Source organism: Dioscorea cayenensis, unplaced genomic scaffold (assembly GCF_009730915.1).
Source record: "Dioscorea cayenensis subsp. rotundata cultivar TDr96_F1 unplaced genomic scaffold, TDr96_F1_v2_PseudoChromosome.rev07_lg8_w22 25.fasta BLBR01000998.1, whole genome shotgun sequence".
In the NCBI taxonomy this organism is placed as follows: domain Eukaryota; kingdom Viridiplantae; phylum Streptophyta; class Magnoliopsida; order Dioscoreales; family Dioscoreaceae; genus Dioscorea; species Dioscorea cayenensis.
In genome coordinates this window covers 102,925-124,083 of record NW_024087389.1, presented here as the reverse complement: position 1 = coordinate 124,083, position 21,159 = coordinate 102,925, and the positions used below count along the sequence as shown (strand labels likewise).

General features: G+C 33.6%; 3 protein-coding genes and 1 pseudogene across 3 annotated transcripts; 3 read left to right on the top strand and 1 right to left on the bottom strand.

Annotated features, from left to right (window-relative positions):
- Window positions 1–349: 349 nt before the first annotated feature.
- Window positions 350–1,710, bottom strand: LOC120255433 (annotated as a pseudogene).
- A 323-nt stretch (window positions 1,711–2,033) lies between these two features.
- Window positions 2,034–3,766, top strand: LOC120255431. The gene is made up of 7 exons (XM_039263253.1): window positions 2,034–2,250; window positions 2,318–2,536; window positions 2,624–2,716; window positions 2,791–2,913; window positions 2,993–3,313; window positions 3,393–3,452; window positions 3,597–3,766. Exons 2-5 carry the CDS (start codon window positions 2,318–2,320, stop codon window positions 3,197–3,199), a joined length of 642 nt encoding a protein of 213 aa, XP_039119187.1. The 5' UTR covers window positions 2,034–2,250; the 3' UTR covers window positions 3,200–3,313; window positions 3,393–3,452; window positions 3,597–3,766.
- Window positions 3,767–11,771: 8,005 nt separating this feature from the next.
- Window positions 11,772–13,931, top strand: LOC120255428 (probable 2-oxoglutarate-dependent dioxygenase ANS). The gene is made up of 4 exons (XM_039263249.1): window positions 11,772–12,023; window positions 12,300–12,556; window positions 13,104–13,431; window positions 13,522–13,931. The coding sequence occupies exons 1-4, from the start codon at window positions 11,793–11,795 to the stop codon at window positions 13,762–13,764; spliced, it is 1,059 nt and encodes a 352-aa protein (XP_039119183.1). The 5' UTR covers window positions 11,772–11,792; the 3' UTR covers window positions 13,765–13,931.
- A 1,375-nt stretch (window positions 13,932–15,306) lies between these two features.
- LOC120255427 (probable 2-oxoglutarate-dependent dioxygenase ANS) lies at window positions 15,307–19,519 on the top strand. The gene is made up of 4 exons (XM_039263248.1): window positions 15,307–15,634; window positions 17,880–18,136; window positions 18,690–19,017; window positions 19,110–19,519. The coding sequence occupies exons 1-4, from the start codon at window positions 15,401–15,403 to the stop codon at window positions 19,350–19,352; spliced, it is 1,062 nt and encodes a 353-aa protein (XP_039119182.1). The 5' UTR covers window positions 15,307–15,400; the 3' UTR covers window positions 19,353–19,519.
- The last annotated feature ends 1,640 nt before the right edge of the window (window positions 19,520–21,159 follow it).

The window sequence follows — 21,159 nt, the reverse complement described above, 5'->3', positions numbered from 1 at the left end:
TACATGCACACACCTTTCAGATTCTTAGCAAGTCTGGCATGAAAATGGAGGTTGAAGTTCCAGTTGACTAAGTTGCCTTTCCTATACATAAGAGGCTCCAAATCAGACAAATGATGTGTCTGTCTTATACGCTTTTTGTATCTATAATAAGAAATGTTCTTCGTTTGATCTTGTAAATTGATTTTTCTTATAGTTTCTGAATGTGTTGTTGAAAAAATCACTGGCAGATGAATGCGCAAGGGGAAAAAACTGGAGAAACTTTTTCTTAGGTTTAAAAGAAAATTTTCTTTTTACTTATTTATTTATTTTTGTTCAACATCTTGCAAAACTTGCAGCCTCAATGGCAGGTTTAGGAAGTTAATGCAAGCTTTCTCTTACAGGCAGGAGCACGAAAGTAAGGAATATGAGCAAATACAATTGAAAATGGTTTGATGGTTATAGGCTCATGTGATTTTACTTCGACGGGCTCGAGTTTTGGAATATTTCCATTGGAGTCCACTTCCAGGGTATTATTATTCAGAAGCATTGCTTGGCTCTGCAATTTGGCATCCTTGGCTGTAAGGTGGTACTCATATCTCATGTGTCTACTAGCTCTGGAAATTTTATGATTATGAAAACTTGATCTTTTTTTGCCCAACTCTGAGACTTATTTACTGTGGAATACTTGAGAAGTGATATACACTTGACTTGTTCTATTGCCTTCAAGGTTGATCAAGAGCACTGTTACCCCTCTCTGAAAAGTGAAGGCAAAGAAATATAATACACGGAAGAAGAAAAAAAGGTATTGTGTCTTTTTTTATCTTACTGATTTTCTTGCACTGTGAGCATATGCTCTGATCTTATTTGTGCTGTTAAAGCTTGTTTCTAGGACATTTCGCCCCATCAATTGGTGCCACAAGAGAGCACTGTATTATGAAAGAAATGAATTATTGATGTGTATATATATATCATCTTCGTTTGATTGATATGATTATTCATTTACATTGTTTGAGCAATTGCAGACGCACCTGTAGTAATCAGGATTTGGTTTGAAGGTGGTTGTGTTGAGTAGGCCATAGTTTCCGCCAATCAAGCTTTGTCTGCAGTAAGTCTTGGTGTCATATTTTGATGCCATTCCAAGCTGATCCAAATACCTATTGTGTTGAAGCAAAAACAAATGTAAGAAAATTACTTGTTTTTCTGTTTCTCAGATTTGAAACTATGTGGATATATATGCCATTGTCTCACCAAAAGCTGAAAACAAATGAATTTGTTGCAAGGTTTCTGCCACTGTTGTAGGCTTTTCCTGCCGAACTTCCTGAGCTTCTAAGTATGCTTTGAAGATTTCTGAAGACCGATTCCTCACGATCAAGATACTTGGGATCAAGAATCCTGTCAATCAATTGGTCATCCACACCTACAAACTTGTCGGAAATCAGAGTCACCAACTGAAATTTCACTTTTCAGGTAACAAATTTAATTACCTGAACCAAGATTATATATGTGGTGACTGACTACATCCAATGAATTTGCCTTTGTTTGGTTGATGAGTTTACCGAACCAAGCTGCATCAAAGCCGCCCCCTGGTGCAATCACTAGTGCAATCACTAGTGGCTTCTTCCCTACAAATTTTGCTTTAGATGGCTACCCATATTTTGTAAGTTAGCCTTTAATAATGAATTGTGTATTTATACATTATAGCATTTAAAAACTTATTCACTTTGCTAACATTGAGTTATTTTTTATTTATTGTTTTCTTCAGCTTAAGGAAGATTGGTTTTGTCAAGATGACATAGAAAACTTTCGGACAGAAATTCAATTTTTTGGATGTAAGTTGGAAATTATTTACTTACCTTTGTTTATTTTGTGGATGCTTTTAATATTAGCTAAATAAACATAGTTAAAATGTATACTATGTATTTATTATAGTCATCTTTACTACATTGGATGTTTATACTATATGAGTTTTTTTTTTTGTTTTATATTTTGCATTATTTATAGACTTTGAATTTTTTTGTAGCTTCTAGTGCAACAAAGAAAAATTGCAGAGGTGTGACACGAGGATATGATTTGCAAAAGTTGGTGAAAATAACAAAAAATAAGCTTCCTATTTATATTGATATAGATCAAGGTAGACCATTAGACAGGGTTCAATCGGCAAAGCTATCAAATGAGTTGGGTGTTATTGCTCGGACTTATTTACCTTGTCCACGATCATTCAAGAAACTTGACTGGAAGGAGCACATAAAACCATCATTTGAGCGTCTTAGGGTAAGAATGGTTTATATTAAATAAGATATGTAGTTTATATATTGTTGATTTAGTAATTTCTTTTCAGATGAATTTGGATGTTATTGACATCGAGACAAATCCAAGGATAGCTGATTGTGTAGTTGCTATATTGAAAAATAGAATTAGAGATCATCGTCAATCTTTAAAGAAGTATTATTTGAGTTTTTCTGATTATGAGGATGCAAGGAAGAAAAAACCTAATGAGTTTATTACTCAAGCGAATTGGGAGGATTTGTGTGATTATTGGGATAATGATAAAACTAAGGTACATACATGTATTTTGTTAATAATTATTAGTAATGTGTTTTTATATTACTTGATTTCAAGAATCTGTTGAACTTTTCTTTTACAGGAAAGGGCTAAAAAAGCAAAAGTAAGCAGATCGTACATGAAAACACCCCATAATCAAGGATCCAAATCCTTTGTTGTTGTTCGTCATGAACTTGTAAGATAAACTTAACTTTCAATCTTATAAATAGAGTTTATATATAGTCACTTTTGTTTTTTCCCATGACATAGATGAAGAAGGATGATGAAAGTATAATAGATGAACAACATGAGTGTAATAGGATTGAATTGTATAAAAGCACTCACTATAAGAAAGGAAAAGGATGGGCATCTTTAGAAGCAAAAGCAAACTACGTGAGTTAATTATGATATCTATATAGATTTTTATTTATATTATTGAAAGTTTATGCATACTTTTTTTTTGTGAATTTAGTGTGCAATGCAGCAAAAGTTTAAGAAAGCTATAGATGAGAATCAGGATGTTGACGTTGACAAAATTTGTGATGAGGTTCTTGGCACTCGATCTGGGTATATTAAAGGATTAGGTTATGGTCCAAAGCCAAATGCTTCAAGATGTGGACATGCTAAGATCATTAAAGATCTTGAAGAAGAAAAAAAATATGTGGAAAAAGAAATATGAAGTTGAGGTTCTTGAAAATAAAACCAATCGAGGAGCTCAATTGACAAAGCATGAAAAAATGTTAAGGCATATATTAGGAGCAAAATATGATGAGCATGAAGAAAATACTAAAAGGTATTATATGATTATGTTTACCACATTATGATGCAACTTAATAAAAGTTTTTATTTGATATTTTTCATTTATTGTGCAGTGGAGATAAACAAGGTGATCACCAAGTTTAATCACTATATGGTTGTTGTAATTTTCTCAGGTTTGATATCTTTGGTATTTACTTCTTTTTGCTTGGATAACAAACTTATTCTAAGAGTAACTTTTAAATAAAAATTTAAGTTTTTTTTTATGAAATATTATATGTGATATATATATAGTAATTTTATTTTATAATTTATTGCAGGGAAAGTATTGATAAAGGAGTGGGACACAAATTTGCATGGATTTCTTTTATGATACAAGTGGTAGAGACAAGTTAGCATTGATACTTTGGTCTTTTGATGCTTTTGTATTTGGATGGTAACTTAGTTTTTGGAATGATTGTAGACCAAATGGTTTTATTGAACATGTTACTTTTGGGATACCTTTGAATTCAATATTTATATTAACAATGAATTATTAGCACTATTTTTATATTAATATTGCGAGTGAAAAACTTTAAACCATTGCCTACAATTTGTTAAACATTGATTGCAAAAAAATAATTGTAGCTACGAAAATGAAAAATTGTAGATAAAAATCACTACGAAAATGAAAAATTGTAGACAAATCCCACAATTCTCTACGAAAAATTATGGTAGAGAAAGCATAATGGAACAAGACAAATCCACTATTCTCAACGAAATTTTTTTGTAACTAAATTTCGTAGAGAATTACTGAAAACTCATTGCCTACAATTTTATTCAGTAGCAAATAATCTTTTATCTCCACGATTTTTTAAATTTAGCCACAAATTTCATTTACATTTCTCTACGAAAATAACGTAGAGAAAGGTTCCAAGTTTGGGCTACGAAAACTTGAAATCGTAGCTAAATACTAGTACCTACGGGGTATTCTCTACGTTTGGATCTACGATTTTTTTTCGTAGATGATAATTTTTACCTACGATTTTAATATATTTCCCTACAAATGTTTACCGTAGACATTGTTCGAAGCCTAATCTTGTCTTCGGCCTCAAACCTCACACCGATTGCTCTCTGATCACTATAATTTACCTGACAAAGATGTAGAATGACTTCAGGTATTGAAAGACAGCGAATGGATCACAGTGACCACTTGCCCTCATGCTTTGATCTTTAATATAGGAGATCAAATGGAGGTAAATACTTGCAGAATTTTCCGTCCTAGTTACTTTCAACAAAATGCAATTAACATTATAACATTATAGCATTGTTCTAAATTATCCAGATAATTAGCAATGGAATATTTAAGAGCCCTGTTCATATGTGGTCACATTTTCAGACAAGGATAGGATATCTATTGCTATGTTTTGTGTGAATTTCCAGAAAAAAGTGATAGGACCAGCAAATGAACTAGTGAATGATATGAGACCAAGGATGTACAAAAATTTGAAGGTGAAGGACTATCTTGAGGTGTTTATCCAGAGGTTCTTACTAGGAAAGAGGGCTCTTGATTGGGCTCGATTCTGATAAAAACACAAGAACAATTCGATGACAAAAAAGATTACTCACCTTGTAGCCATTTTACACATAGGTGAGTGGAGAAATTTCAGGATATGTGACAAGCAAAATATTTCCATGTAAGTTATTTTAATGAGTTAATGAAAATGTAGTTAAAATTTTGTTTTTGTTTTTGTTTTTATCATATACACCCTATTGAAAATGTCAATTTTTTTCTTTCCAAAGGTTGGATAAACCATATGCATTAAAGAAAAATAAAAAAGAAGTATAACAAAACCGAAAGAAAGAACTTTAACAAGACGGGACTAGAGAAAAGCAACAATAACACAACAACAATTAATCAAGTAGGATTGGATTTATAATAGGATAACAAAAACCAAAAACAACACATAAAATAGAACTCTAGAGTGCAGTATCCTAGGGAGAAGGAACTCAAAGTAGATACTATCTCATGACTTGAGAGGGAACCACCTCATTGGTTTTACTTACTATAGTTGTCTCCGAGCGGAATCCCATGAACTCCAAGTTACGACGAATAGCAATCATGGAACCCTCCATTTTCTTCCTTTTTTCCATCTGGCACTGTAGATACCCACAACAATATAATATAATTAATCTTTAAGATTATCGAATGAAGAAGAGACTTTCATTAAAAATACAGTCATCCCGCTCTAGCCAAAGATTTCATGTGATTGTCAATATCAAAAGATCCCCGATATCAAGTATTGGGGATCTAAAAGTTTTTTCTCCACGAGCACCCTATATTTTTTCAGAATTCAGAATGTAAGGTAGTTGAAAAAGTTGCCTGGAATATTGGTTCTAGACTGACTTGATAAAATAGCATTGAAGAAAGTGGCGGTTAGCCATTTCAATAGCTAAGTGACATGTGACACATGTCGGGGTTATGAGTTTATTACACTTCCTTTTGGCGAGATTCTTAAATGTCAGAATTTTATTTTTCTAGGCTAACTAGTTAAAGGGATTTATCTTTCGTGGACACAGCTTAGTCCAGAAGATTTGGGTCCCCTTACATCATGCTTCCATCATATAGGAAACTATATAATGATTTGACTAGGAATCTTCCATTAGCTGTGGGACTCCACCATTTCTTATCCTCATCTTAAGCATAAAGAGCATTGGTCCGAGTGAAAAAAATCCACTACTTCCAAGTTTAGATCCAAAGGCAGCACAGATAGAAAGTGTGCAAGGTCTCCTACAAATCCCCAAGGCAAAAATGAGTCTCTAAAACTTTGTGGCTAGATGTTCATCGAGGCATGACCATTGAGCCAATGGTTAGCCCAAAAAACAAAAAAATGGTTGCCCCATTTCTAATAGCTTGAGTGATGCATCCTCTGAAGGTCAGTAAACAGCTGAGAAAACCATTCCAAAAAAGAATGTTCTTTTGGGGTATGGGAGGAATATATTCCACCAGCTATGATATTGAAAGTAGTTGAACAAAATTACTTTGAAGGTGCACCATGCTTCACTTCACTTGTAGCTATCTACCACAACCACTTCCCAGATAAGGCCTTGTTGAAATACTCTCAAGTACAAAATTTCCCAACCACCTTGTTCTCGTACCCAACATAGTTGTTTCCAACTAACTAATTTACAAGCAAGATGTTTAATGTCCGGTCCAGACCAAAGGAAGTCCAACGGATTGGCTCTATTTGTTTGATAACCAAGAGTGGTAGTTTGAATGATGACATCCAGTAAATGGGAACAACTGAAAGGATTGAGTTTACTAGAGTTAGATAAGCTCACAAAGAGAGAAATTTGGTTTTATAGGTTGAAAAACTCATTTTGACCTTCGAGATCAATATTTCTTAATCTTGTCACAGAGGTCTCTTTCCTAAAATTAGGACCCCTAAAAATGTGAGGGGAAGAAGTCCTATTGAACAATTTAACCTTTTAGAGCAATCATTGGGCGGGAGCTAGTCTAATTGAGTGGAGTAAAGACATGTTTTTGATAAAGGCTAATGTGGCTCCTAAAACGCAAATGCACACGTGCCACGATATCTTGGCTTGAACCGTTGTCTTCAACGCCAATCTTCTGTATATAGAGAAGATTAAAGTGAAGCACTATTGGAGTTCTTTGACGGTCGGAGCGAGGCTAAGAGGAGCAGTGAATCGCTAATTCTTCAACAAGTTCCAGGTAAGTTTCTTTGATCTTTTGGTTGTTGTAGAACTTGATGCGTGAGTAGTTGTTTTTAAAACTTGCTTAAATTTAATTTATTTGGTGCATGATTTTGCATGCTAAAACCTAGTGTGTCTATCCTTTGTAGCAATGATCTGAACTACTTTTTTCATTCATTCCATTCCATTGAGCTCGCTTAAACCGGGCTTGTTTAGGACCTTATCTTCTTTGCTACTACTTCTAGTGGCTCAGTTATCATGTGATGTCCTGGTTCTAGCTTTTGAGGTATTGATGAGTTGTCCTCAAGCTTTAGATTTAAAATGGCTTTGCAGCCAGCAACCTGCAAATTTCAGGTGCCGGCCAACACCGCATGCAACCATCTTTGATTTTGGTTTGTAAATTGTGTTTGATAAAAGGATTGGATCTGGATACTCATAAACCCAAGTTGAGATCCGTGCATGAGTGTATATAGTTACATGTGCGTGTATATATGTATATATATATATGTATATATATGTATATTCTAACCTGCAACCTCTTGTATATAAGTGTATATTGTTATATATATATTCATGCATTTGCCTCAGTCATTGCTGCTTAGAAATTTCATGAGTGATGTTGACTTAACCTTTATTTTCTTTTTCTTCTTATTCTTACTAGCATTTGTTTTGTTCTTCTTCCATCTGAACTTGAGACCTACTTCTGCCTTTTGAAATATATATATATATATATATATATATATATATTGTTAGGATAGCGGTTAGCTTTGGTTTTTTTTCCCCCAAATGTTCATTCTTTAAAACTTGAAGCGTTCCCTGCATGCCTAAGTATTGAATTTGTCCAGTGCATTCTTAGATGTTTAGGGCTTAACTCATGTTTAGTTAATGCATGTGCTCCCTCATGCATAAGTTGTACATCTGTAGGGTAGTTTTAGGTGATATTTGACTGTTGTCAATCTTTGGGAATTAGGACCATTTTGAGAAGTGATATTGGAATTCAAATCGTATCTTGGAGTTAGGTTACCAAGTAAGTAATCCACTTGAACTCATGTTTTTTTTTTTTTTTTATTATTACATTTTAGAATTTCTAATAAACTACACTCAGTTTTTCAACTATTATCAACCTATTTGTTTATCTACTTAACTTTTAAAACTATAATTATCCTCTTCATTTAATTGTTCATTTAATTATTTTTGTTGTTCTTTAAGTATTGAGTATTTTAACTGCAATTATTATCTTGGAATATTAACTATTTTATTATTCTTTTGTTTAATTAATTTTTTATTTGTGGTTGTGTATCCTGTTCTCATCATTAATTTTCAAGCTTTTGTGATTATTAAATTTTATTTATTTATTTACTCTTCCTTAATATTTTCTCTTATTGTTGTTTATCTATCACTTTATTTTGTAACAATTTAAGCTCCTATATAAATTGCTTATGAAATTATTCATATGGTATTCAGAATATATGTAAAATGTGGGGCTATGTCTGCAAAATTATCTGATTTTATATGGTTTTATTAGTCTCCAAGTGAATTGTACTTAACCCTATTAAGTGAGGGTTAAACACTGACCTTATTGACAAGAATTTCCTGTAAAAATGAGATTGCAGTTTTATGTCGATCAGTCAGTGAAATAATAACAGCTTCTGATACTCATTCTTGGGTTACTAAGGGTAAATAAATGACCTCTGTTATTCTGGCTAGTCTCATTGAGGGTAAACAAATGACTTTTGACAACTATAGTGAACTTGGAGACAAACACTATTACTTGGTAATATATTACTCTTCTATTTTGCTTCACCAATTCCAGTATTTTCCAAATACAAAAATTATGGGATAATGATTACATTTGACCTGATTGTACTACTATCTTGCTTTCTTTTAAAAATGTTGGAAAACTCTTGTTTTGGTCCTAATTACTCGACATATTTCAACTCAAGTTTCATTTTCAAATTTTGGATTACTTATTGAATTAGTGAGCTCATGAAATTGTTTTAAATTCTTTTCAGATCATGAGCAGTAGACCCAGGGATTGTTTAGCGAGCTATTGATAGTTGTATTTCCCGTTAGAGTTGTATCTTGTGTTAATGTTTTTTTGTATGGACACCAAACTCTGCACTTTAGGACATTTTTGCATTCTTGTTATTCTGTATTTGAACATATGATGTATTCCTAAAGTTGTACATGTATTCTATATTTCTAGTAGTTTATTACATTCTCTTCTCTGAGTTAGGTTTTGAGTCCTTGTAGGCTCACCGGGCTCACGCCCTGTGAGACTGCGGTTGTTTATCTACAACCATTACCTTCAGGATAAATCATAGGTTCTATCTTTGCCTAATGACCATGAAGTTTAGTTCTCCATCAATGGAGAACAATCATACTATCCAAGAGAAGCAATATAAGCAATAAAAGGCATTAAAACTCCCTTTAGGTTCTCCGTCCCGAATATATGATGAATCCCCATGAGCCTTCCACAAATGCCGCCAAGAACACTTCTCAATGGCTTCCTTGATTTCATAGACTCTTGGTATCTGATCACTTGGATTGTCGGAAAAAAACCCCTAGAAGTCATCTTCTCTCTTCCCTTCGTTAGGCCACTAAAAATACTCTCAAAACCCTCAATAAATCCTTTTATACCTAATTCCTTATGGATTACTTTCAAATGTAAAAACTAGAGATAAAAGGTCACGTGCCTTTTGGCCATCTTACAAACATAAGCTTACTTGTAAGGTCTTCTGTCTAGGCGTTACGGTCTAGTTTATGGCCATAAGCTTTGGACCTTAAGCTTCTCTGTTAAATACTTGCGACCCCCTTATGGACATATGTCTTGCCCATCTACTTCTCTATCTGACCCTTATGCCCTAGCTTACGAGCATACACACTGCTCATAAACTTTTTTGTTTAGCTATTATACTCCTGCTTATGGGCATAAGTGTTGGTTGTAAGTATAATTAATATTATAACATTATAAAATTGTTCTAATTTTTGCAGGTAATAAGCAATGAAATATTTAAGATCCCTATTAATAGGGTGGCCACATTTTTGTGCAAGGATAAGATATGTATTGCTATATTTTGGGCTTCATTTCACTCGTGGCCACAAATGTTTGCATTTTATAACGATGTGGCCACAAAACTATTTTTTGTAACACAAAACCACTTAACTTCTATCCGATTGCACGTGAGGCCATAATGAGCTATTTTGAGATTATTTCTGGTGAATTTGCTGATGTGGAGGCGCAGAGTCAATGCCATGCCAGCTCAAGTCAGTGCCATGTTAGCAAACTCGCCGGCACTAGCATCAAAACAGGCCATTATATACTCACGTGCTAATGATAAGTAGTTAAGTGGCTTTTGTGTTATGGTTGTAGCACTATAAAGTACAAATATTTGTAGTTATGAGTGAAAATAACTAGTTATTTTGTATAAATTTAATTACCCAGAAAAGTGATAGGACAAATAGATGAACTAATGAATGATATGAGACAAAGGATGTACAATAATTTGAAGGTAAAGACTATCTTAAGGTATTTATCCCGAGGTTCTACCAAGAAAAGAGGGCTATTGATTGGGCTCAAGTCTGATAAGGGCACTGGAACTATTTAATGTAAATGGACTACGTGACTTGTAGCCATATTAGACACATGTAAGAGAAGTTTCAGCATGTATGTAACAAGTAAATTATTTCCTCATAAGATATTTGAATACCCTATTGAAAATGAAGTTGAAATTTTATTGTACTTTTTATCATATATATATATATATATATATCCTATTGAAAAATATCAACCTATATTTCTTAACACATATCTAATCTTCTGTCAAACGAATATTAAACATTAATAAATTCAATATCATGTGAATAATTACACATATTCAATATATTATAGGCCCATTTGAACAAAATTGGTAAAAACACATACTTATATATAAATATTTTTTATGCTTTATTTCCAAAAATTATACAAACTTTATATATCTAATAAAAACACAAAATAATTCAATTAAAAAAAATAAATTAATAACAATCGACTAATAGTGAAAAAACACATTATATTTAAAATATAATCAATTAATTCGTGACCTAAAGTATTAATTTTTTAAAAAAACTTGACTTAATTTCTCGTGTATTTTTTTTTCAAATCATACACTCAAATTTTATGTGCATAAAATTTTCCTCAATCAATTAACCTCATTTATACAACAAACACACAATCTAGGAATATTTATATATAAAGAAAATCACTTGCATACCTTTGTACAAATGGATAATTTCTGATATATATATATATTCATAAAAATTATATTTATTTATATATAAACTAGTCTTTTTTTTTTAAAAAAATATTTTTTAAAACCATAACTAAGATAACCAAGCAATAATAAGATTAATTTTGGACAAAAAAAAAATTAAGACTGACTTTCTTTCGAAGCACGGTGCTCATAAGGTTTGTCCATTGAAATATATATATATATATATTTAAAAAATAAAATGTAGAGAAGAGGTAAAATAAATAGTAATTTTTCAAATTATATATATATATACATACTTTTAAAAACTAAAGAGATAGGTAAAAGAAATAGTAGTTTTTTAAAATGAATTTTTTAGTTTATTTTGGATTGAAAAAAAAATAAAAATAAATAATGAGTAGAAACACAAAAATATTTGGATGCCCATATATATATATATATATTTATAAGGGTATATTGCCAATTTCGCATGCACGACACGTGGCATTAAAGTTTGGACAAAATCAGCCAGCCATTCACCATTACAGAGCACCGCTTTCGTTTCTCTTCCTCTCTTCGTTGAGTTCATCGATGGATGCTCCGATGAGCCCACCGGTGAAGAGCGTCAGCACCGAGCGCAAGATGGTCCAAGCGAGGGCGGAGGCCGGAGAAGCGCCGCCCACTGATTACATCATCAAAGAGTCCCAACACCCACTCGATGCTCCGCCGCCGCTGACCGCTCCGCTTCCCGTCGTCCATCTCGGCCAGCCGGATGACGCCGAGGAGATCAAAACTGCTATTCAGTCCTGGGGCATGTTTCAGGTGAGCCCTTTTCCATCTTTTCCTTAATTCTTCTCCTCCTTTTGGGATTTGGGTTTGCTTGGGTTGATGACGAATTAAGAAAAGATGAGATTTTTAGGGTTTGTTTCTGTTTTTATTTTTGGTTTGGTTGCTACCCTTTTAGTAATTACTAACTCAATCGTGCAAGCTAATATATATACTTTGACTCAATGGCCACTGTGTTATTATATTTCTGATTTCTTCATTAAAGAACTCATTTTATACCATATGATCTCCTGCACCAATCTCATGTTTTAGGTGATCAATCATGGCATGGCATCATCTTTTCTGGATGAACTACGAGATGTTGCAAGAGGTTTTTTTAAACTTCGAATGGAGGAGAAGCAAAAATATAGCAATATAAGAGATGGACAGTTTGGACAAGAGGGATATGGAAATGATGAAGTTATAGGAGAAGGCCAGATCCTTGACTGGACTGACCGCCTTGATCTCTTAGTCCAACCTGAAGATGCAAGGAAACTAGAACTTTGGCCAACAAATCCAAATTCTTTGAGGTATTGGACAGTCTTTACTCTCATGAAGCTTCATAAAAGTCTTTACTCATCATTTGTTCCTTTAATTTATAACCGATGGTCAATTACCAAATGCTGAAAAGGCATGTTTATTGAATTTTTTTTCTAAACTCTATTTGGTAGAAACATGCACGTGTTAAAAGAGTTGCTTTGTCACAAATTTTAAGTGTAAGTACGCAAATAATGACAAATCTCATGGAGAAAAAACAGAGACGAGGACTTAGCTTTAGTTTAGATGTGGTTGATAGAAATAACATTTTGGTTCAGTAATTCATTAGCAATCATCATGAACTAGATTACTGAGCATACTCCTACAATTGTTTCTTGTTTGAAAATAATATTGCCTCTGATTATCATGTTTACGCCTTCATTGAACATAAAGAACTCTTGGTGAAAATTGAGAAGTGAACTGCTGAATTGATGTGTCTCATGGTAATTAGAGTTTTTGCCAATTATAGCTGATTTCTTTTGTATGCCCAAGATTACAACAAAGAAATACATTAATGGCTTGCATAAATTATGCATGCAGGGATGTATTGCATGAATACACAATGAACACAAAAATGTTAATTGAGAATGTCCTGAAGACAACTGCAAAGTCACTGGAACTGAATGAAGATTTCTTCGTTAGCCATCTCGGAGACAAGTTCACTATATTTGCAGGATTTAATTACTATCCACATTGTTCGAAACCTGATCTTGTCTTCGGCCTCAAACCTCACACCGATGGCTCTCTGATCACTGTAATTTTACCTGACAAAGATGTAGAGGGACTTCAGGTAATGAAAGATGGCGAATTGATCACAGTGACCACTTCCCCTCATGCTTTGATTATTAATATAGGAGATCAAATGGAGGTAAAATACTTTCAGAATTTTTTGTCCTAGTTATTTTGGACAAAATGCAATTGACATTATAACATTATAACATTGTTATAAATTTTGCAGATAATGAGCAATGGAATATTTAAGAGCTCTGTTCATAGGGTGGTCACATTTTCGGACAAGGATAGGATATCTATTGCTATGTTTTGTTCGAATTTACCTGAAAAAGTGATAGGACCAGCGGATGAACTAGTGAATGATATGAGACCAAGAATGTACAGAAATTTGAAGGTGGAGGATTACACTGAGGTGTTTTTCCAGAGGTTCTTACAAGGAAAGAGAGCCATTGATTTGGCTCAAGTCTGATAAAAACCATTGCAACTATGTAATGATAGAAGGACTGCCTTGGAGCCATTTATTTGTCTAGTTGAAAAGTATAAATATATCTAAAGATATTTAAGGATATGTAAGGATATGCCTAAAATGTTAAAAGAAAATCTAAAAATATTTTTTTCCTTTTTATTTATTAAGTGAACTGCTCCAGGTGTGTTATTTGAATTTTGTCTTATGTGTTCATAATTTTTTTTAGTAACTATGGGTTATGTTCTCTAATCGCCACTAAGGAGTTTTCTGCAATAACCTCACATATGCTATTAGCTTTTTATAATTACAAATAGGCGACAAGTGCCCTATTTAAGAAATTGTCAAAAAAGACAAATAGGTATTGAGGTGCACCAGTTATGGTTGGTTATTGATTTTTTTTAAAAATTTATCTGTTTTGCAATTTTAGATGGGTCAAACCACTATTTCTCCACTAGGAGATCCACGCTCAGATCTGTAAATAGTATTGATGAACAGTATTAAATCCGCATGTATAGTGCATGAACAATATATGAAAAATATTATGGGGAAGATTTTAACCCTTGCACTCTCTTTGCATAAAATTTTCCTCAATCAAATAATCTCAGTAACAAACACAGCCTATGAATATTTGTACATAAAGAAGATTACCCTTTTACAAATGGATAATTTCTGCTATATATATTCATAAAAATTATGTTCATTTATAAATAAACATTTTTTTAAATATTTTTTAAAACCAATGTTAAGATAGACAAGTAATAATAAGATTAACTTACAACAAAAAAAAAAAAAAATTAAGAGTTCGGTTTCTTTCAAAGCGCAGTCAGTGCACCTCGGGGCTTTTTTCACATTTGAAAAATATATATATATATATAATTTTAAAAAATCAAATGGAGAGAAGGGGTAAAAGAAATAATATTTTTTTTAAATAAATTTTTTTTTAATTTTGGATTGAAAAAAAAAATAATAAGTAGAAACACAAATATATATATATACACGGGGCGAGATCATCTACGCACAGGCATAGGTTGAAAATCTAAATATATTCATTCTGAACCGTTGGATGGGGATCCAACACTCATAATGATCTTTTGCTTTATTGTTACCGTATTTATAAATAGTAACACAATAAAAAAATTGGGATGCATAATCTACCTAGTGTCACCATCAATCACATTCGATAAAATTTATTTCTACTAAAGCTAAATATTAGCTTATATAAACAAACAAGGACATTTCACCTACCATGCTTAAATAATACAAAATATTTGTTACTGTTTATGATACTGTTATATACTTTTTCTGTTTTATTTGATTTTTCACACTTACTTTTTAAATATATAAAACGTGCCAGATTACATTGTATATATATATAATTAAATGGAGAGAGGGGGTAAAAGAAAATAGTAATTTTTTAAAATTAAATTTTTAGTTAATTTTGGATTGAAAATAAATAAATAAATAAATAATAAGTAGAAACACAAAAGTAAATATAATATACATATTTATAAGGGTATATTGCCAATTTCGCATGCACACCACACGGCACTTGGCATGAAAGTTTGGACAAAACCAGCCAGCCATCCGCGACTACAGACCAACGCTCTCGTTTCTCTTCCTCTCTTCGTTGAGTTCATCGATGGATGCTCCGATGAGCCCACCGGTGAAGAGCCTGACCACCGACCGCAAGATGGTCCAAGCCAGGGCGGAGGCCGGCGAAGCACCGCCCACTGATTATATCGTCAAAGATGAGTCCCAACACCCACTCGATGCTCCGCCGCCGCTGACCGCTCCGCTTCCCGTCGTCCATCTCGGCCATCCGGATGAGGCCGAGGAGATCAAGACTGCTCTTCAGTCCTGGGGCATGTTTCAGGTGAGCTCTTTTCCATCTTTTCCTTAATTCTTCTCCTCCTTTTGGAATTTGGGTTTGTTTGGGTTGATGACGAATTGAGAAAAGATGAGATTTTTAGGGTTTGTTTCTGTTTTTCTTTTTCCTTTGTTAGGGTTTTGAATGATAAAGAAATGAAATAAATGATTTTTTGGTTGAGTAAAAAACAGGGAAAAGCAGAGAAACCAAAGTAAGGTTATATATGATTTAGTTATGATAAGATGGAATTTTTTTCAACTTTCTTTAAATTGTCAGAGTGATCATTAAAGTTTTTCTTTTATTTAAAAATTAGATACTATTTATATTGTAATTGGATATATTGGCATTTAATTTGGTCAAGTAATTGAATTAATTCAACTAGTTTTTTATTCAATTATTAATTTGTTTTGGCTGTGAATTAATTGTTTCCTGATTCTCAGAACAAATCCACAATCAACTCAATTCACAGAATGCGTCTCAAATCAAATAGATCTTCAGATTAATGACAATTTAACTGAAGAAACACCAATCTAGCAACAATTAAGCATAAATTCACCATCAAAACATTCAGATCATCATCATCCAAATAGATCTCAGAACAATATCATGCCACAAACCAAAAGACACTACTCTACTCACTGATCTATAGATCCAGTGATTACAGAATGAAAATTACTAGATTTACGGGAATAACTTCCCTCCTGCGTCGATTGCCGGAGATGATCACCGGAGATCAACCAACAAGCCCAATGCTTCTTTGCTTCTTCGCTGCTTTCTTTTCCAAGCCCTCACTTCCTTTTTATATCTCTTTGTGCCTTGTGATTAACTCTCATAATCACATCCCCATGAGTCCTAACATATCCTTCTGCCTCGGATCATCTCTCGTTACCATATACTCACTAGTCATAACATTATTGATTGCAAAAAGGAGAGATGCTTCTAATGAAAGTGGTTTATCCACTTTTTAATAAAAAAAAAAAAAACTGCTTTTGGATAATATGTTGAGATAAATATTATGGTACAAATCTCAATTAGCAGACATGTTCTGATTCATGAACATACAAATCTCATACTGGCTGTTGAATTGCCATAAATAAATGAGATGGCAATGTGCTAATAATAAATGAATGGAATTTATCATACATGTTGGACTGTGGTAGTGAAGCATATGTTATAAATTTTTTGCTATTGAAACTGTTCCATTATTACCCATAAAAACCACAAACTATGAGCTTGTAATGAAATTCTATTGATCTGTAGACTCTAAATCAACAGAATAGAAATCTCCAATAAGGACACACTCTCCCAGCAATGATCACTTAATATTGAGAAGAATTCCAGCTAAATCAACTCAATACGAGATAATCCAGTACTTATGCAGCAATAAATTCAGAGAAATCAGTAATTAAGATCCAACAAACTTCTAAGTGGAAAATAGAATCAATAGAGTTGTAGATCTACTGAAAATAAGCTAGAAAACAGTAAAAATATTGGGAATCTCTTTCCTCCTGTCTAGGTCACTAGTGATCGTCGGTAGGCCAGATCCAGGCCTCAAGTCCTCTTCATTCTTCTCGGATATCATTCTCCCTCACTGCTTCCTCCTTTTATAGCTATTGTAACTTTCTCCTCCTCCTCCAATCATATCCTTTCCTTCTGCCAGCCGTCAGGTGTGAACAAAGTCCGAGAACCTTACATTATTCCTCCTTTTCCTTTTTGTCCATTGTCCAGCCAATGAGGATTCTGACACGTCATCTGCCAATTTAGCCATCTTTAAACCAACCGACTCCACCTCACCATCTTTCATAGCAATTGATTTTCCCGCCAGTGATTTCCCTTTCATTAAATTGCTGAGTTTGTTTCTCATCGGCTTTGTTTCTTTTTATTCTAAATTTACAGTAATGATTCAACTTTCTCGATTGGAAATAGGGAGTATGTATTTTACTGTTGCTACTACTTGACTTCACTTGTATTCATCTCCAATCTTTAAAATTGTTTTGAAGCTTCATGCAAAACAACAGCAATTGAGGCCTTGTTTCCTTTTTCATTAGCTCTTTGGTGTGAATTATGAAAAAAGCGAGAACAAAACAAAGCCAAGAATTTGGTTTGATTGCTACCCTTTTAGTTACTAGTTCTATCGTGCAAGCTAATATATATACTTTGACACAATGGCCACTGATATTATATTTCTGATTTCTTCATTAATGAATTCATTTTATGCATATTTACTGCATGCGCCAATCTCATGTTTTAGGTGATAGATCATGGCATGGCACCATCCTTTCTTGATGAACTACGAGATGTTGAAAGAGCTTTCTTTAAACTTCCAATGGAGGAGAAGCAAAAATATAGCAATATAAGAGATGGAAAGTTTGGACAAGAGGGATATGGCAGTGATGAAATTATAGTAGAAGGCCAGATCCTTGACTGGACTGACCGCCTTTATCTCTTAGTCCAACCTGAAGATGCAAGGAAACTAGAACATTGGCCAACAAATCCAAATTCTTTGAGGTATTGGATAGTCTTTACTGTCATGAAGCTTCATAAAAGTATAGCATGTGATGTGAAAAACTGATCATTTGTTCCTTCAATTAATTATAACTGATGGTCAATTACCAAATGCTGAAAAGGCATGCTTATTGAATTGTTTTCTAAACTCTATTTCGTAGAAACATGAAAGTGTCAAAAAAAGTTGTTTTGGGACAAATCTCATGGAGAAAAAACAGATACTAATACGTAGCTTTAGTTTAGATGTGGTTGATAGAAATAACATTTTGGTTAAGTAATTCATTCGCAATCATCATGAATTCAGAGAACTATATCTTCTAGATTACTGAACATACTCCTATAATTTTATCTTGCTTGAAAATTATATTGCGTCTGATTATCATGTTTACGTCTTCATTGAACATAAAGAGCTCTTGAAGAAAATTGAGAAGTGAACTGTTACATTGACGCATCTCATGATAATCAGAGTTTTCGCCAATTATAGCTCATCTCTTTCTGTATGCCCAAGATTACGGCAAACAAATACATTACTGGCTTGCATAAATTATGCATGCAGGGATGTTTTGCATGAATACACAATGAACACAAAAAAGTTAGTTGAGAATGTCCTGAAGACAACTGCAAAGTCACTGGAACTTAATGAAGATTTCTTCGTTAGCCATCTCGGAGACAAGTTCACTATATTTGCAAGATTTAACTACTATCCATGTTGTTTGAAGTCTGATCTTGTCTTCGGCCTCAAACCTCACACCGATGGCTCTCTGATCACTGTAATTTTACCTGACAAAGATGTAGAGGGACTTCAGGTAATGAAAGACGGTGAATGGATCACAGTGACAACTTGCCCTCATGCTTTGATCTTTAATATAGGAGATCAAATGGAGGTAAAATACTTTTAGAATTTTTTGTCCTTGTTACTTTCGACAAAATGCAATTAACATTATAACATTATAATAACATTGTTCTAATTATCCAGATAATGAGCAATGGAATATTTAAGAGCCCTGTTCATAGGGTGGTCACATTTTCGGACAAGGATAGGGTATCTATTGCTATGTTTTGTTCGAATTTACCGGAACAAGTGATAGGACCAGCAGATGAACTAGTGAATGATATGAGACCAAGGATGTACAAAAATTTGAAGGTGAGGGACTATCTTGAGGTGTTTATCCAGAGGTTCTTACAAGGAAAGAGGGCCATTGGTTGGGCTCAAGTCTAATAAAAACACTAGAACTATTCAGTGACAAAAAGACTACGTACCTTGTAGCCGTAATACATATAGGTGAGAGGAGAAATTTCAGGATATGTCACAAGTAAAATATTTCCTTGTAAGAGTTATTTAAATGAGTTAATGAAAATGATGTTAAAGTTTTGTTTTTGTTTTTATCATATATATCCTATTGAAAATGGCAATCTTTCTTTTCTTTTGCAAAGATGGATAAATCATATACATTAAACAAAAAAAAAAATGAAGTACAACAAAAACGAAAGAAAGAACATTAACAAGACAGAGGACCAGGGAAAAGCAACAATAACATAACAACAACTAATCCATTAGGAGTGAATTTACACTAGGATAACAAAAAATCTCCTGTTTGGGTTAAGAAGAAAAGTAGGTACTAGTCATGACTTGAGAGGAACCTCCTTGTTGGTGTTACTCGCCATAGTTGTCTCCGTGTGGAATCACATGAACTCCAAGGTATAGTAATCATGGAACCCTCCATTTTTTCCCTTCTTCCATCTGCCACTGTAGATAGACACAACAATATCATTTAGTCAATCTTTAAGATTATCGAACGAAGAGGAACATACTTTTCATTAAAAATACCATCTTCCTGTTCTATCTAAAGATTCTATGTGATCGATTGTATCAAAAGATCCCCTATATCAAGTATTGGGGTCTAAAAATTTTTCTCCATAAGCACCACACATCTTTTAGAGAATTCGGAATACAAGGTAGTTGAAAAGGTTGGCTTATATATTGGTTCCAGATTTACTCGGCAAAATAGCATTGGAGAAAGAGGTGGTCAGTTGTTTCAATAGCTGAGTGACTATGACACATGTCGGGTCTAGGAGTTTATTACACTTTCTTTTGGCAAGATTCTCAAGGGTCAGAATTTTATTTTTCAAGGCTAACCAATTAAAGAGGTTTATCTTCCATGGACACAACTTAGTCCAAATGATTTGGGTGCCCTCACATCACATGCTTCCATCATTTATGAAACTATAGAATGATTTGACAGAGAATCTTCCCTTAGCTATGAAACTCCACCATTTCTTATCCTCTTCTTAAGCATAAAAAGCATTGGTCTAAGTGAAAAAATCCACCACTTCTGAGTTTAGATCCAAAGGCAGTGCAATTAGAAAATGAGCAAGGTCTCTTACAAATCCCCAAGGCAAAGATGAGTCTCTAAAACTCTGTGGCCAGATGTTAATTGAGGCATGACCATTGAGCCAACGGTTAGCCCAAAAAAGAGTGGTTACCCCATTTCTAATAACTCGAGTGATGCATCCCCTGAAGGTCGGTAAACAACTAAGAATACCATTCCAAAAAATGATGTTATTTTGGGGATTGGGAGGAATAGATTCTAGTCACTAAGATCCTAAAAGTAGTTGAACATAATTACTTTGAAGCTGCATCAGGCTTCACTTATAGCTATCCTCCACAACTATTTCCCCAGCAGGGCCTTGTTGAAATCCTTTGAGTACAAAATACCCAGACCACCTTGTTCTCGTACCCGATATAGTTGTTTCCAACTAACTAATTGACAAGCAGGGTGTTCAATGTCTGGTCCAAACCAAAGAAAGGCCCAACGGATTCGCATATTTCTTTGATAACCTAGCAGGGTAGTTTGAAGATTGACATCCAGTAAATGGAAATAATTAAAAGGACTGAGTTTACTAGAGTTAGCTGAGCTCCCAAATAGAGGAATTTGGTTTTCTAGGTTGACAAATGCACTTTGACCTTCGAGATCAGTATTTCCCAATTTTGACGCTAAAGTCTCCTTCCTGAAATCAAGAACCCT